Source organism: Cannabis sativa, chromosome 9, assembly GCF_029168945.1.
Source record: "Cannabis sativa cultivar Pink pepper isolate KNU-18-1 chromosome 9, ASM2916894v1, whole genome shotgun sequence".
NCBI lineage: Eukaryota > Viridiplantae > Streptophyta > Magnoliopsida > Rosales > Cannabaceae > Cannabis > Cannabis sativa.
Genome location: NC_083609.1, coordinates 5054299 through 5071441, shown reverse-complemented (window position 1 = coordinate 5071441; position 17143 = coordinate 5054299). Strand labels below are relative to the sequence as shown.

General features: G+C 33.9%; 2 protein-coding genes across 2 annotated transcripts; one reads left to right on the top strand and one right to left on the bottom strand.

Moving 5' to 3' along the window:
• The first annotated feature begins 1239 nt into the window (after positions 1-1239).
• Positions 1240-2004, top strand: LOC115724087 (large ribosomal subunit protein eL29z). The gene is made up of 3 exons (XM_030653543.2): positions 1240-1392; positions 1519-1622; positions 1719-2004. The coding sequence occupies exons 2-3, from the start codon at positions 1521-1523 to the stop codon at positions 1800-1802; spliced, it is 186 nt and encodes a 61-aa protein (XP_030509403.1). The 5' UTR covers positions 1240-1392; positions 1519-1520; the 3' UTR covers positions 1803-2004.
• A 4772-nt stretch (positions 2005-6776) lies between these two features.
• On the bottom strand, positions 6777-12614 carry LOC115722255 (dihydrolipoyl dehydrogenase 2, chloroplastic). The gene is made up of 15 exons (XM_030651415.2): positions 11983-12614; positions 11486-11632; positions 11218-11352; positions 10803-10905; positions 10253-10377; positions 9923-10048; positions 9746-9826; positions 9583-9645; positions 9423-9497; positions 9259-9337; positions 9032-9132; positions 8821-8934; positions 7590-7703; positions 7323-7394; positions 6777-7165 (listed from the first exon to the last, which is right to left on the bottom strand). Exons 1-15 carry the CDS (start codon positions 12310-12312, stop codon positions 7118-7120), a joined length of 1713 nt encoding a protein of 570 aa, XP_030507275.2. The 5' UTR covers positions 12313-12614; the 3' UTR covers positions 6777-7117.
• Positions 12615-17143: the final 4529 nt, after the last annotated feature.

Sequence of the window (17143 nt, the reverse complement as noted above, 5' to 3'; positions counted from 1 at the left end):
ATCGAAAGTAGATTGATTTTACAAAAAAAATTCTATTGTATGGTTATCCGTTATTCGATTTGGGAATAGAAGTACTAACTGAAGCCCATAAAATATAGGCCTTTGAAACTGGAACTTCAGAGATTCGGGAGTAAGTTACTTCTTACTACACTTAGATTAATGATCCATCAGTTAGATCAGTTTAACAAGGCAAAAGAAACTCGAGTTTCAAAAATAATAAAAAAGTAGTAATTGTAAAAAATGCTAACTGGAGTCTGAATGGTCTAAGCTTATAGAACTGGGACCTTAGGAATCTAGGAGTAAGTTACTTTTATACATTCTATTTTTTAAAAAAATGAGCAGGTTGAGATTAAATTCACCAAAACCCCAAGGCCTAGGTTATTGGAACCAAGACTTGAGGGAATCTAGAAGTAAACAATTTAATAAACAACTTGAAACAAAAGACTAAGTGTAAAATTGAAACTCTAAGGTCTAAACCATTGGAACCGGGATATCATGGCATGTGGAAGTAAATTCACTTAACAAGAAATTCATCTAAACACATGCGATTTGTATGGCTCTAAAGTGGGCAATTCAAACTCATGGAAAATCACTTTCTTTCAGATTGTAGTGAAGTAGTTCGAGCTTTGGCTCAGAAGGCTTGTCCCCCGTATTGGGATTTTTTTTGAATTTATCTTTATTGGTTTTAGACTTAGTTAATCAAGTTTTAGATTGTAAGTTTTTATTTGTTAATCGACATCTAAATTCTGTTGCGGATGGACTAGCAAAGAGAGCTAGATTTTCTAGCCAAGTGGCTAATGTTTTTCAAGGAAAGGGAATTCTCCCTATAATTCCCATCTATCCATCTTAATCTAATGAACTAGTGTTCTTGCAAGAAAAAAAAGTACCTTTTTACAATGCTACTATGCAATTGTTGTATGGTAACTTTATAATTACTCTAAATTACATCATATTTGTATAAATAGCTTTAGAAACGTGTTTATAATGTAACTAGTATGGTAAATTTGTCTTCCATACCAGATAATTTGTAATTACTCTAACCTTTTGATTCAATATAATTAGGCACTTTTTCAAAAAAAAAAAAAACTTTGGAAACGTGCCCAAATAGATGTTGTTGTTTGATTTGAAAAACGACATGTCACTTGATCTTGCTGTCCCCAGCCGTTCATGTATGGGTCACTCGGCTGAAATGGGCTATTGGGCCATTCATAGCCTTACAAAAAGCCCAAAAATACTCAATTATACGCACAAGGGTATTATAGTAATTAAAACACAACCTCTAAAGAGAGCTAGGGCTTCATCAGCAACTCAGATAAAGGGGCCAACTTCCTCATTTTTTCGGTCTAAGGCAAAAAAACCCTAGCACACTATCGCATACTTCCCTTGTTGCAGGTCAGTCTTTCTCTCCGTTTAATCTCAAATCTCTTCAAAATTCTCAATCTTTACGAATCAAAGTCCGATCTACGTTACATTAACACTTCTAATCTGTTATTCTCTTTTTTTTTGGGGGGGTTACAGAGATGGCCAAGTCGAAGAATCACACCGCTCACAACCAGTCCTACAAGGCTCACAAGAATGGCATCAAGAAGCCAAAGAAGCAACGCCACACTTCCACCAAGGGGGTGAGCTTAATTTCTATCTTGTTTTCTCTAATTTTTTCTCTTTTCAAATTGAAAATGCAATTTTTGTTAAACCTTTTTGGGGTTTTTTTTGTTTAGATGGATCCCAAGTTTTTGAGGAACCAGAGGTATGCAAGGAAGCATAACAACAGCGTTAAGAACGATTCTGGAGCCGAGGAATAGATGAAATGCCTTCAAATTTGCAGTTTTGAGGGTTGTTTTTCGTATTTGTCCTAATTAGGCTTTATAGTATTTCAAGAATATTTTTTTTGGTCCTTTTAATGTTTTTGCTGTTCTTATTAGCTACAATCTGAGGTTACTCTAGTGGGTTTTGATTTACTATTCGAATTTCTGAGTAATGAAAATACTTTCAAGGGTTTTTTAACTCTTCCTGTTTGTTCTTAGCTTTACTATTTTATTTGTTTTATTAACTTTTCTTTTTCATTGATATGGAATCTTTGGATTGATGAGCTTGTTTAGATTGATATGGAATTTGTTCTTGAATCATTACGTGCCTAGTTCTAAAACTTTATCATCTAATTTAATAGATAAAATGTTTTGTATATCCATGCTTTGTTTAACTTATATTTAAGATGTTTCTAAGTTGTGAAATCAGCTCCTTTTGAAATGAGATACTATGATAGTACATTTTGGGTGCTTGAGTTTATATTTTGCGATGAAGTTTCTTACTCATATTATTAATTTATAGGAATGTGGTTGAATTTAGCTTGATCGAACGAGTGGTGTTGTAACTGAGTTTTGATTAATTACATACATAAGATATAGGTGAAGAATGTTGGATCTAATTTTCAAGATACTTATTGAGAATGACTTTTATAGGTACCACTTGATGTTGTGTCTGTTGTGGTGCAAATGATAGTGATTATAATTTGCTAATTTGTTTTGTTCAACTGAATTGAATTGATTACTAAATAGAACAAATGGTTATTCGTGATGTTTATGGTGTTTTTTTCTCCTTGCACACCTTGTCATGCGTATATTAATGAAGTTTTCATATTTTACTCGAGAAAACAAAACAAGTATTCCATCAGTTATTTATTACATTACTTGACCAAAAATTCAAATTTTAAGTGTTTAACTTTTATACTATGTTAAAGGTTAGCATGCTTAAGGTTTTTTAAAAAAATAATGTATAATAGACAAAGTTATATAATTTAATTTAATAAATAAGCTCAATTTAGATAAAAGTTAGATGGTTAATACAAAGTTCTAAAGGAAAACACCTTTTATTATAGTGACTAGTCCTACATAAAAATATCATTGTAACTTGTATCTAAATAGGTTGTTTTCTATAATTAAAATAATTTATAATATAGTTTGTAGTGAGATAATATATAAAAACTAACATATTTAGTTAGATTAAATTGTTTTACTATCTTGAATAATGAAAGAGGTTTTGATAATGGGTTGGATTGCTTTCATGAAAAATGGTTGCCCATTTCTATGGTTCTCTCTGAATGTCTGTAGAACCAATGATTTCCTCTTCTCTCAACAACAACAACAAAAAAGAATAATGAATGAGACACTAAAGTTACACTTACACATTTTTTTTTACAAATGTGTAATTAATTCAACTACATAATTAATGTGCAATTTGAGTTTTTAAAGAGTTGCCTAATTTGAGTCTTAAATGAAAGGGATTATTTCACCAAAACATAAAAACAACAAAAAAAAATTATAAAAATACGATTTCATGAAATTTTAATTATTTGTATGGTTTTTTTGATTTTATTTACAGAAAATACAGTCTTTTTATGTTGTAGTCTTGCTAATTTGTTGTTAATTTTTTATTATCTGTATGTTATTTTTTGTTGTTATTTTCATGTTACTTTTATGTAGTTTTCTTGTTAATTTTATATTGTTTTCGTGTTATTTTTTAGAAAACCGTAAAAATGTAAAAAAATATTGTTTAAACGTAAAAATATAATTATTTTACAAAAAATAGTGTCTTACGTAATTATCCCTAAACGAAATGTTAAAATGGACTTTTTGAAAGAAAAAAAAAATACATTTACTTCATAATTTTTTTTTACATTTATTTGGTAAAATCAATGTTCTAAATAAAAGTACAATCAAAATATTTATATATTAGGGTTACACCAATAATGCTATAAAATACAATTATTTTTTTAAAAAAAAAATGATTGCATATTATAGTACAATTAATGTATTTTTTTTACATTTTTTTAAAAGACTAGGATTTAGGACAATCATATTTTGGAAGCAACTTTCGAAGGAGTTCCTCGAACAACATCAGGTTGTATGTGATTACGTCATGCGTGTCACAAGTATTACCAATGTAAAGCAAGACAAACAAGAGAGTTTGCGAAGCTACATTCAACATTTTAGTGCTGAAGTTACTAAGGTAAGAAAAGTCTCCAAATATGAACTCAAGATTGTTATAGCCGCAAGAGTACCCCCTTGAAGTAGACTATGGGAGAACATGCTAAAAATAGATTTTGATGGCCTAGATGACTTCTACGAAAGAGCAAAAAAAATACATTTGTGCGGAGGAGGGTAATGGAAGCTTAAAAGTAGATACAAGTAAGTGCTCATCAGACCCTTACAGAGTCTACTAAATGATGCTCCTCGGCACTTATAAATTGATATACTTGAGCAAAGTTTCCATCCCCCACCCTGTAAACTTTAAATATCAAGAGATTCTTAAAGTAAAGTTCTCCTATGTCCTACGACCGATCAAAAAAGACATAGGAATTAAAAATTTGTCTTTTTTCTTTTAATAAACTAAAGATGACACCTATGTTGACCTCTGGGAGTAGAAAATGTACTTAGGTGCTTATGCATTTCTCTTATCAATGAAATTTTAAATTTTTGTGTTACACGTGGTATTCATCACTCTCCACATGTCCATCAAAATGGTCAAAGTGAATGAAGCGCTACAAGAAACATAAGTGACTAGCGATGTTAAATGACCACAACAAGCCAAAATATATATATGTGGGAAAAGGAAAAAAGTACGACTATGAGAGGGATGTCTCTCTAAAAGAAGTATAAATCCTATAATATTCAAAAATGCCCTTTAAGTGTCACGAATGCAGCAGAAGGGATTAGCAGCGCCTAAGAGGCCACAAGCTCCCCTACTTAAATATTATACCATGCAAGGAGTTGAGTGCTGCCTAAGGGGTCAAAGCTCCCCCAATAAAATCTTAAATCCTAAAAAAGATTGAGTGTTGCCTAAGGAGCCAAAAGCTCCCTCACATCAAATAAGTAACCGAAAAGATGTTGAGACTGCTCTAAGAGTCTGTACTCCCTCCTCGAAAAGGTTACGCCAAAGAAGAGATTGAGAAAGCCAAGTGGAAAAAAGCTCCCTCAAATAAAATAATGACAACTCATAAAAAAGGTTGAGAAAGCTTAAACATCCAACAATCCCTCAATGTAATGAGTACCCACAACAAAAGGATCGAGATAGCTCAAAAAGCCAACACTCCCTGCCCACTAGCAGCTCCCCACGCGCCCGTAGTCCCCTGCTCCCTGGGCGTCAGCCTCTCTCTCTCTCTCTCTCTCTCTCTCTCTCTCTCTCTCTCTCTCTCTCTCTCTCTCTCTCTCTCTCTCTCTCTCTCTCTCTCTCTCTCTCTCTCTCTCTCTCTCTCTTCGCTTCCTCACGCTCCCCTCTCAAGCTCACATAGACCCAACACTTAGTTAAATTAAATTTTCTAAGTGTTATACTCACATCATGAGTGTAAACTATAAAGAGAGAGATACCAAGGGAATGTACAACAAAGAATAGAGTTGTTAAGCATGCACAACTTTAAGGAAGAAATAGTTGTACAACAAGTACAAGTAGAGAAGACACTATTTGTCTCACTAGGAGTACTAACTATATTATGGATAGTATAGTAAATATATCAATCCATCCCCTCCCATTTTTTCATACCTCATATATAGGCCTGACCTTCGGCATAGGCAGGCTAGGCTTGTGCTTAGAGCCCACGTAAGAGCTCCTAAAAAAATTTCTTTTTAAAAATACACATGGTTTTTACTGATTTTAAAAATACTACATTTCTTTTTAAATAAGTATCTAATTTTTTTATTTTTACTATGGCCGACTAAAGTTTAGAGCCGACCCTACTCATATACAATCCATCCTTAACTCATTTTATCCATCCTACCAAACGAAGGGGGTTTGGTGGTTTCGATGATTTTGGTAGTGCCTGGATGGACATAAAAAGTTTGGCTAATTAGGATTTTTACCCCCTAAGCTTTAACATGTACCAAATCATACTCCCTGAACTTTTCTGACCGTTAAAAATTCCCATTGAACTATTGAGATTGTTAGATTTAAAGACTTTTGTTTAATTTTATTTAGTTTTACTGTTTTAGTGATTGTTTATGTACTAAACCATGCTCCACAGACTTTGATATCTACCAAATCACGCCCCTCGAATTTTGACATATACTAAATCATGTCCCCTGAAGGTCTGAACTTTCATCCATGTTAGACTCTTTTTACTAAAATTAGACAAAAGTTCTTAAATTCAACAATCTCAATAGTTCATGGGACATTTTTAACGACCTCAAAAGTTCATGGGACATTTTTAATGACCTAAAAAGATCAGAGAGCATGATTTGGTACATGTCAAAGTTCGGAGGGTAAAATTCCTAATTAGTCAAAAAGTTTTGAAAGAAAAAAAAAATTCAACCATTGAATCCAAATATATTAAATTTTATCAAAAGGAAAACAAATCTAGACAAACTGAACTCTTAGCTTAATTACACATTAACAATTATTACTCAGATTCAAATGGTTTCCCACCATATTCAATCCAACGGTACGACAAAAGTCTCCCATTTGTGTGTTTTAATGTACAATGCCTCGACAATAATGCTAGAATGGTGAAACTAGACAACATAAATTTTTTTTCTTACTTTCAAATTTTAATATTAATAATTTTTTTTTCAAATCTATATGTATAAAATAAAGAATACATCTTTCGTGTAATTTGTAGAGTTTTGGTTAGAATGAATTAGTGCTAAATTACTTGTGCACATTATATTTCCCAGCCTTGTATAATATCTATCTATTTTATTTGATTCAAAAGTTAGTTTAAAAAAATGAGGATTGATCGATTGTATATAAGAAGAAACTATGGTATTCTTTTTTTTTAATAGAAGATCAAATCCAAACAGCTCTTACTATTTTATTATATAAGGCCTCACCCTCACTAAACAGATTTGTTGTCCAAAACTCGAACTACATGAAAAAAATAATTATAAATACAATAATTTTTTTCAAGGCACTACCAAAACTAAGAAATAAATGTACCAACATCCATAATAGTTCATGTCTACCGGTCCTCAAGTCGCTCTCGTTCTCGTTATTGCTCTTTTTTTTTGCTTTCTCCTTGTGCCATACTTTTTCATCTTTTTCACCTTGATGATGACCTATGTTGTTCCTCGAAACTCCCTAAACAAGTAAATTTCTTCAAATATGTTATTATATTTGATTCTTGACAAGCTTAGACTGCTACTGGTTCACTTACTCGGCTAGAAACATGAGCTTTAACCTGCCCAAGAAAAACTCCATTATACATGATATAAGATAGTGTAGCTTATTATATCATCTAAACTCCTAAGCTGAGCATCTATGTATCTAACTGAATTAACAGACTATAACGGCAATTTTGCTCGACAATATGTTTAAATATTGAATCAGAGTCTCACCTTTGCTGATTTGAACAATTCGTCCAACACTTCAGACAAGGTTGGGTGTGCGTGAACAGCGAGCTTTAAGTCCTGCAAGGAATAAGACATTTAATCAGTTAATTATAGTATATAAATTTAGAGCTAGTAAGCACGAAGGTTCGAAAATAGAAAGTAGGGAAACATAAGTAAGCTAGCGTATAATCAAGTAATACAAATAGTTATAGTTGTTGTTATATGATTGATCATATAGATTTTGGGCAGTTAATACAAAGTTCGAATGGTCACCTGAATACGTGTTCCCAATGCTATTGCATTTGAAGCTTCATGAATAAGGTCCGCAGCATGTAACCCAAAAATATGGACTCCTAGGATCTCTCCATTGTCGGGTCTGTATATTAACTGTGAACCAGAACGCATGCATGGAAGTCAAAACAAAGTCTCTTTTCCAGGCAGAATCGTGTAAAGGTTTTGAATAGCCAGAATTGTGTAAAGGTTATGAATACACAACAATAAGAAGAAGAAAAATGCATCGACAAATGACATGGAGAGAATTAAAGATTATCTGATTTTCAGACATTAGATTATACCAAGACAACAGTGAGAAGGAAAAAGTGAAACGTTAAACAGACTAAAAGTCTGATGTTTAAACATGCTGTAATAACAACCTGTGTTTAAGAGAACCCATAAGAAAAAGAAAAGTTACTTGTCACTCTAGTCTCTAACAAATATAGAAAATGTACTATGACTAATCTATTTATTCCAAAGTCCATGCAGTTAATTTTTTTTGAACTAGGATCTCCGCCTAACCCTACAATAATTGGAAACCAAGAAACTATAGCAATTGCTATGTAGGTACCAAGAAGGAATCGTATCTGAGATTTGTGGGAGCATACCACATGCCTCGCCATTTTCACTACTCCTCTTGGGTGTTTGTTGGGAATGATTCTAATTAAGTGTTTATTAAAATTTTCGAACTGGGAAAAGTATGATGGGATTGGGCAATGCACATAGAGGAAGTTGTATTACCCTTGCTCATTTGCTTACCTTTATTTATTGTTAAAATCCAAATAATTTATTTTACGCCTAAAAATCTAGTTGATCATACACAATGCTTATTTGCAACTGGGCAATTTAGTGTTCTAGAACTATTATTCCCTTTCCAATCTCAACTCAACAGCATAATACAAATAACAACCCCTTATTAATTCTCCTCTTCTATTTATTGAGATTACGTTAATGGTTGAAGATGTCTCATACCACGTGATATAAACCAATTCTTATTTTTAATTTTTTTTATTTGCTAGAACAATTCTTATTCTTTTCACTGTCAAGCATTTCACCATATAAGATAACTAGCTAGCTTACTTTGGGAAAGATAAAAGAGAACACTATTTTCGGTGGATGTTTGAGACAAAACATCTAAAAGATGAGAATTTACAGATAAAAAAAGATCAGTAATTTGGTCTGCATCTTTCATATGGAATTAGAACAATAAGGAAATGTAATAATGACTAACCTTGGCAAGTCCCTCGCCTTCATTTTCTGCCAGGGCCTTTGTGTTAGCCTTGAAACTTGTTTTGGCAATACCTATCTCAAATCCCTCTTTTTCAGCTTTCTCTCTTGCTTGAGGCTGTAAAATTTTAGAAATATTAGCCAAACCTTACAGGATCAAAGGTAAATGGTATTTCATTACTAACATATCACAAAGAGAAAGAAGTTTGTAGAACCTCTGTTAATCCAACCATACTGATTTCAGGATGGGTGAAACAAGCTGCAGGGATGCTCAAATGATTGAGCACATGGTCTCTTCCAGTTACTTGTTCAACCACTGAATACACAATTAAGCAGTTAAAGCCAAAAAAAAAAAAGTCTAATATAGATTGTTTGTTTAACATGATGATCCAGTATCAAGAAAAGGAGAGAGCCCTGTGTGGAGCAATCAGTAACCACCAACCTGATATTCCTTGGGCACTAGCTGCATGAGCAAGCATCATCTTTCCATTTGCATCACCAATGCAATATATGTGAGGAACCTGATTTTCCAAATCGTCAGTAGTTCGGTACAGCTTGACTTGATTGCACAAAGAAATGTGCTATAAATAAAAATAAACTACATACCAACTTGCCATTTGCATCAATAACTCGCATGCGTTCATCAACAGGAATAAAACCACGTTGTGTTGTTACGTTAACCTGCAAAAAACAATAGAGTAAAAAGCTAGTCTTTTTTCGTGAATGATTAACATAGGCCCACAATCAAAGTATACAAATGACATACATTCTCCAAGCCAAGGCCTTTTGTGAATGGAGCTCGTCCTGTTGCAATCAGTGCTGCATCTACCTGTAAGAATGCAAATTGAGAGGCCGTGATAAAAACTTAAACGTCATGTATTTTGAATCATGGCTAAGTCAACTAGCAATTATTAGTCAACACTCCTTACTTCCAAAGTGTCTTTTGGCTCCTTGGTCTTTGCATCAATAAGTTCAATGGTGACTGGCTTTCCATCCTTTGCTGGAGTAATCTAGAAAGAAACAACAAAAGCAAAAATAAATTTATGAGCCAGGGGTTTATTTTTTCAAAAAAAAAAATTGACTTAAGTAAGATGTAAATAAGTTACCTTGGATGCAAACACTCCAGTGTGATAGTCAATTTTTCGTGGATTTATGAGAACTCTTTGGGCCAACTTCCCAATCTCAGGATCAAATCCAGGCATAAGCTGATCTAAAGCTTCAACAAAAGTAACCTGAAAAGTATTTTGATAATAACAAGGTAACTTAGAATAAGGAGAAAGAAAAAAAAAATGATATGCTTGGATTAACGTGATTTCCAGTCTTAAATTTTCCAATCGAACTCAGAAATACACACATTATCTGCACTGAAAAAAAGGTTGCTCATTTCTTTCAAATACAAATATTTCTAAATAGAACAAGATTAAACGGAAACCTACCTCACTTCCAAGAGCAGTATATACATCACTGAACTCAAGACCAATGTAACCACTGCCCACAATGGCAATCCAGTCAGGGACAGATTCCAATTTGAGTGCGTGATCACTGGTAATTACGGTTTTCCCTGCAGGCAATTTTAAGAGCTTAGATATGTATCCACATACAAATTAATTTTTTTGCGTAAGTAAGACAGAAAATATCTCTAATAGTATGAAGAACACTGAACATATAAACCACTCCATGAAAATACAAGGAAACCACAATGGCTATCTGTGTATTCTTCACTACTTGCATGAACTTAAATAAGTTCATAAAAACAAATCACCTAAGGACATTAACGCTCTAATTCAACACTTAATGTAAAAACGAAATAGCTTTCAATTTTTACTGCGGTTCGCATCCAAATGAAATTGTAATTCTTAGGGATAAAAATGTTAATAACTTGTATCAAACGAAGAACAATAAGCAAACTAATGAAAGTACTCATTCAGCTCTTTTATGCATCATAAACCCATACTTCCATTCTTCTTATTTTTCTGAATGACTTACCATCAACTTCAATACCCTTAGGAACAAAGGGAACTGAACCAGTTGCAATGATTATGTCTTTTGCGGTTACTGTGTTAGATCCAACCTTGACTTTGTGTGGGCCCTGAAAAGTTTCATTGTAGCAAACATGAATGTAGCATCATAAGCAACTAGTGAGATTATCATGCAACTAAACTGATTTCAAATTTATAGCTAAACGCCAAAACTTCAGTTTGTGTGCCATGAAAGTATATGACAAAAAGTATGGCTTACCAGAATTGTACCCAAACCTGTTAGTATCATAAGCAAACACGAATGTAGCATCATAAGCAACTAGTGAGATTATCATGCAACTAAACTGATTTCAAATTTATAGCTAAACGCCAACACTTCAGTTTGTGTGCCATGAAAATATATGACAAAAAGTATGGCTTACCAGAATTGTACCAAAACCTGTTAGTATGTCCACACCAAGAGCCTTCATTGAATTAGTCAAATTACTACGAATTTTGGTTGCAAGGTTATTTGCATGGTCTGCCACTCCCTGTCTGTCATAACTAGCTGCCGCAACCTATATTCAGTTAAAAATTAAAAAAATAATGGAGAAGCATAAAGTGCCAATAAGTTAACAAATTACAGTAAGAAAATCAATCATGGTCAGGCTAAACTTCTATTTTTGGACAATGATAATGCATTGTAGTTACCTGCAAACCCAAGGCCTTCAAATGATGCTCATTCTGGAGTTCACGCATCCGACCACTCACAGCCAAAAGAGCTTTAGATGGCACACATCCCCTGTTTACACAAGTTCCGCCCACAACATCTCCCTCTACGATGGCAGTTTTAAGACCCTGTAATTGTTATATTACGAATTAACTCAGTTAACACTAAAAGATCAATAATATAATTTGAACAGCAGCAGACCTAAGATTATCAATTCAACCCAACCGAATAACCCTCTTAAGGGAAAAATTAAATAAAGCTGTTTAATTTAATCAAAGCAAATGACTTTATAGTATTTGCCATCGTCATCGTAATAGGATGACATAACAATGAAGTATACTGAAACCAAATCAAATTTCTAACCCATAAGACCACGATCTGAGCTAAATTATCTAGTTCACTGTGAATTAACATCAAAACCATATTTGCCAAACAAACTGAATCAAAACAAGGGAGAGAGAGAGAGCATATGTCATACCTTCTCAACGGCATGAAGCGCGGCACCATGGCCACCGACGCCAGCTCCAATAATGAGCAAGTCGTAATCGAATGACTTGGAAGCCCTTCCATTATCAGACGAAGAAGCCGCGGCTACAACTAAGTTCCCGGAGCGCGGCGCACGTGTGGTGGAGATTCGAAGCGTGTGGGAGGCGGATTGTTTGAGAGAAGAGAATCCAAACACCTCCCTCCTGAGACCACAGAATCGGAGGTTAATAATAGGCTTGGAGGGAACCAAACCGGAGGAGTGAGAGAAGTGAGTTGATCCAGCAATGGCTGGAGCTGTGGAAAGAGAAAGCGAATACTGCATTTTGGAGAGATCTACGGAGAGAGAGAGAGTTGTTATGGAAATGAAGGAAGAAACAATGCAATTGAAATTGGAAATGGAAATGGCTTCGAATAATCCGTTATATGAGAAAGAAAGAGAAAGAGAGAGTTGAGTTGAGTTAGCTGTAGTTACAAAATTGGGCGGAGTTATCAAAGACCAGCTGATAAACCACTCCCCTTATTTTCTATGACAATTATTATTGTTATTGTTACTTGTCACTTGTTGTTGTCCCACTTTGAATTTTTTTTTTTTCCTTTTTTTTTCACACAAAAGTTTCATGAATTTTAATTATAAAAAAAATTGCACCATAAATACTATTTTTTTAATGTAAATTTCATTCAGCTAGACTAATTGGATTTTAACAATATTAATAAGGGTAAATAGTGGCGTAAGTACTCAAAGTTTAGGTTTGTAAGCGACATAAACCCAATGTTTATAAAACTGTAATTTTCTTCTAGTTTTATCAGTACAGACTTTGTTATTGTCTTAAACAGGACACATATAAGATCCAAATTTTAGATTATTTGGTATGGACAAAAAATATGTAGTATCAATTACTTCCAAATTTTTTTTTAATAAATTTAAAATGGAGCATGTACTGATGAAAATAGAGAAAAATTACAGTTTTACAAACATTGGGTACTTATGCCACTAAAAAAAATTACTGGGTTTATGCCGCTTACAAACTCAAAACTTTGGGTACTTATGCCGTCATTTACCCTATTAGTAATATTACTCTTCAAAAATACGATCAACATATAAACAAGATGCTCTAGACATAAGATGAGTAACCTGATTAGCAGACTGTTTGATAAAACGTAAAGAAATATCCCTAAAAGAAGATAAAAGTTGTTTATAATATTCAATGATACCACCAAAAGTGGATGACAAAACATTCAAATTTCTAACATCTTGTACTAATACCAGACAATCTGATTCGATAATACTAACACCCAAAAAATCACGCTTCAACTATGATAATACTTCCTTGACAGTCATGGCTTCAACAATATATGGAATAACTTGCCCAATCTGCAGTCCCATAATCCCAGCCACGACCCGACCCTTGTGATCCCGAACAACACTGCCAAAACTATGCCTTCCCTCCTCGTTAAACAATGCAGCATCAATATTCACCTTGAATTTTTTATAACCTGGTTTAGACCATAGCTCAGCCCCATCTGAGAGATACCAAGTATCAAACACAAGAAACAAACTTTTTTTTAGCTTTTCTCTACTGATCAAGAGTGATATGATCCAAATTGACAACAAACTCCACCCGACTTTTCCTACCCTTCCACAAGAGTTGATTTCGTGCAAACCAAATTGCCCAAACCAACACCACCACCTGAACACTTTGTTCCTTACCCAGTCGTGAGAACAAATGAAGAAACCAATCCCCAAATGACCCTACATCAACTGGAATCAAAGCCGAATTTTTTACCCGCCAACAACTCAGTACAAAACCACAGGCAACTAAATAGTGCAAAATTGACTCATCTGCCCCATGAAAAATTGGGCACAACAAAGTGACATCCACATGTTTTGTCTTCAACTGAACGCTCGTAGGAAGACACCCACTAACCGCTCTCCATACATAACTTTTTGCCTTTGAAGGAAGCTCTAATTGCCAAAACTTCTTCCAATCTCCTCGTCCACACTACCCTCACAGTTTGCCTGTAATAATTTAAACGCACTCTTAACTGTATACTCACCAAAAGATTCAAACCCCTAATGCCAGTAATCCTTAGTAACCGAATTAGAAAGAAGAATACCAAGAATATTGACTGTCACTTCCTCATCAAACAAATCTTTGAGAACATCATCATCACGAGCTTGCTCACCCACCACAAAAAGACTAGTAACCTTTTCATTAGCCAAACCAGGATCCAAACTACCTTGACTCATAATTGACCCATTCGGAAGCCACGGAGCATCAAATAAAAGAGTCTCCTCTCCATTACCAATTCCCTTCCGCGCCCCTGACGAATCAAATTCCTTTTAGCAACAAGACTTCTCCAAATATAACTTGGATTATTACCAAGTTCTATCAAAAAAAAGTTCTCATTTTTAAGTACCGAGCTTTGTACACTTTAAAAACCAACGAATCAGGCTTGGTCAGGAACCTCCAAGCTTGTTTACCCAACATAGCTAAATTGAAATCATGAAGAGAGAGGAACCCCAATCCCCCAAACTCCTTACTACGTGCCATCCTCTCCCAACTCATCCACGAAATTCTTTGATGGGAATTCGTAGACGACTTCCACCAAAAATTAGCCACTGGTTGTTCCAAATCATGACACGTTCCCGCAAGCAAAAAGAAAACGCTCATAGCACAAGTTATAAGATTTTACGAACCAAGACCTCCTTACTATCACGTGACAAGAGTTTACCATTCCAACTTTGTATACACTTCCTCATCTTCTCTTTTAGAAAGCCCAATATAGCAGATTTGTTTCGACCGATTGTACTTAGGTCCTTTGGAGATCCAAGTACATATTTTCTTACCAGCTTCATTTATATTTAAAATAACACAAACAATCTCTCGAATAGCTTCACTCACATTCCTACTAAAGAAAGCAGTAGATTTTGTCAAATTAATCTTTTATCCTGATATCCTCTCAAAACTATGTAGAATCTCTATCACTCTTTGAGCCCCTCCTGTGTTAGCTTGGAAAAAAATATAGCTATCATCAACAAACAACATATGAGAAATTGACAGAGCACCCCTAGCCACACGACACCCCTTTATTAATTGATTCCACTCATATTAATGAAGTAATGTCGAAAAGCCTTCAGCACAAATTAAAAACAGAGAAGGAGACAAAGGGTCTCCTTACCTAATCCCTCAAGAAGGAATAATAGGCCCCATCCTATGACCACTGTGAACAACCTGATACCTCATTGTGAAAAAAATAACCTAAAACCAGTTGCACCCAATGTTGTGAAAAACCAAGTTTTTGAAGCATAAACTTGAGATAATTCAACTCTACCCTCATATGGTTTACTCATATCAAGTTTTAACGTCATAACCCCCTCCTTCCCAAAAACCTTACGCTTCAAAAAGTGCATAATTTCAAACAACACCATGATATTATCAAAAATCAACTGACCCTGTATTTTGTTGCTAATAAGTACCTAATTTTTTAAAATTCAGACATTAATACTCAAAACTTCATTATCTTAAACTTTCATGAGTACCCACTAACTTTTGCTAGTTTAATTTACATGTGGACAGTTCAGATAATTCCTATTTTTTTCTTTACTTAATAATTAGTTTAAAATAAATCTTATTTGTTAATAAAAACATAAATCTTCAAAACCATTGATTCTTCTTCCTCATCGCATCACCAGAGAAACCCTTCCCAAATCAAACACCCTGCCAAACGAAGCTGATCTTTTAGACTTTTAAGCTATTAGTCTATTATTTACCACTAACATTACCATACTTTGCAAGAAATTTCATTATATTTATACATATATCCGAAACTCATCCTAAGAATTATAGGTCAGTGAAAGGGTTTTTCTTTTTCTAATTGACATGAAATCTTGTAATGGGGAAGAAAAAATTATAAGGTCAGTGACATTTTGCATGTCGTATGTTTCTTGCATCACTCTCTCAAAACCTTGCTTTGGATCATAGATGAGTTTAACATCATTGTTGGCCAAGAAATAAAAGTAATTGTCGGCAACAGTTTTTTTTTTTGGAAATTGATGATAGGGGGTTTGATTTATGATTTTGGGGCTTGATTTTAGGTGTGTGCTTGGGGAAGGGATTTCCGCAGTGGTGCAATGAGGTTGACGAATTGGTGGTTTTAGGTTTTAATTTTTTTTTTAACAAATCATTCATTTTAAATTAATTAATAGGTGACAAAAATTTGAATAATCTGCACTGTCCACGTGTCTATTAAACTAACAGAAGTTAGTGAGTACAAACAGAAGTTTAAAAGAACGAAATTTTGAGTATTAACGCCGTAATTTTAAATATTGGGCTTATTAGCGATAATACTAATATAATAAGTATTTATGTCATAAATTTCCCTTAAAAAAATTACATGATGTCTAGTTATTTGACATGCTATAAGGCTATGAATTATGCTGGTTTGAAGAGGTCCCTGCACCGATTGTTGATGCCTTCTTAAAAATGTTTTAATGTGATTTAGATCACGTTATCAAAAATAAATAAATAATTATATAAATTTTGAATTTAAAAGAATAAATAAAGAAACCTCGCTTTTATTGGAAGATATTATTGGTGGGTAAACTCTATCAAATGTTCAATGGGTTTGAAAACTTATTACACATTATATTTATTTGATGATTGATTCGTGGTAGTTTATTGGATCCTTAGTTGAGGTTGTTCTCATCTTGAGATTATTCCAGGTCAAGTATGCTTAATTTTTGAGTTCCTTAGTGATGGATTACCAAAAAGAAAAGGCATCTTATTAATGTAGGTAGTCTCGTATCTACAAAGTCTTAAAATCATCGCACTTGATCTTTTCCAGACAATATAAAATTGCACATCTTACCCACGGATTACGAAACTCTAACTGTCACATTCTCTCAAAAGAAAAGCAATTAAGTATAGAAGTTAGCAAATTGAGAGAAGGAATCTAACAATTACAATAGGTTGGGCAACAATAATATATGGTACCACCATAAGGCTTCGTATCTTTTAATTTAGGCTATGTTTGGTAGGAAGGAAGGTATGATGGCTGGAGGGTAAGAGAGATGAGGAAAATAGTTGCTCTTTATTGACACATAAATCTAGCCAACACTTGCTCGCTAGATTGGCGATAAAAAATATAAATTA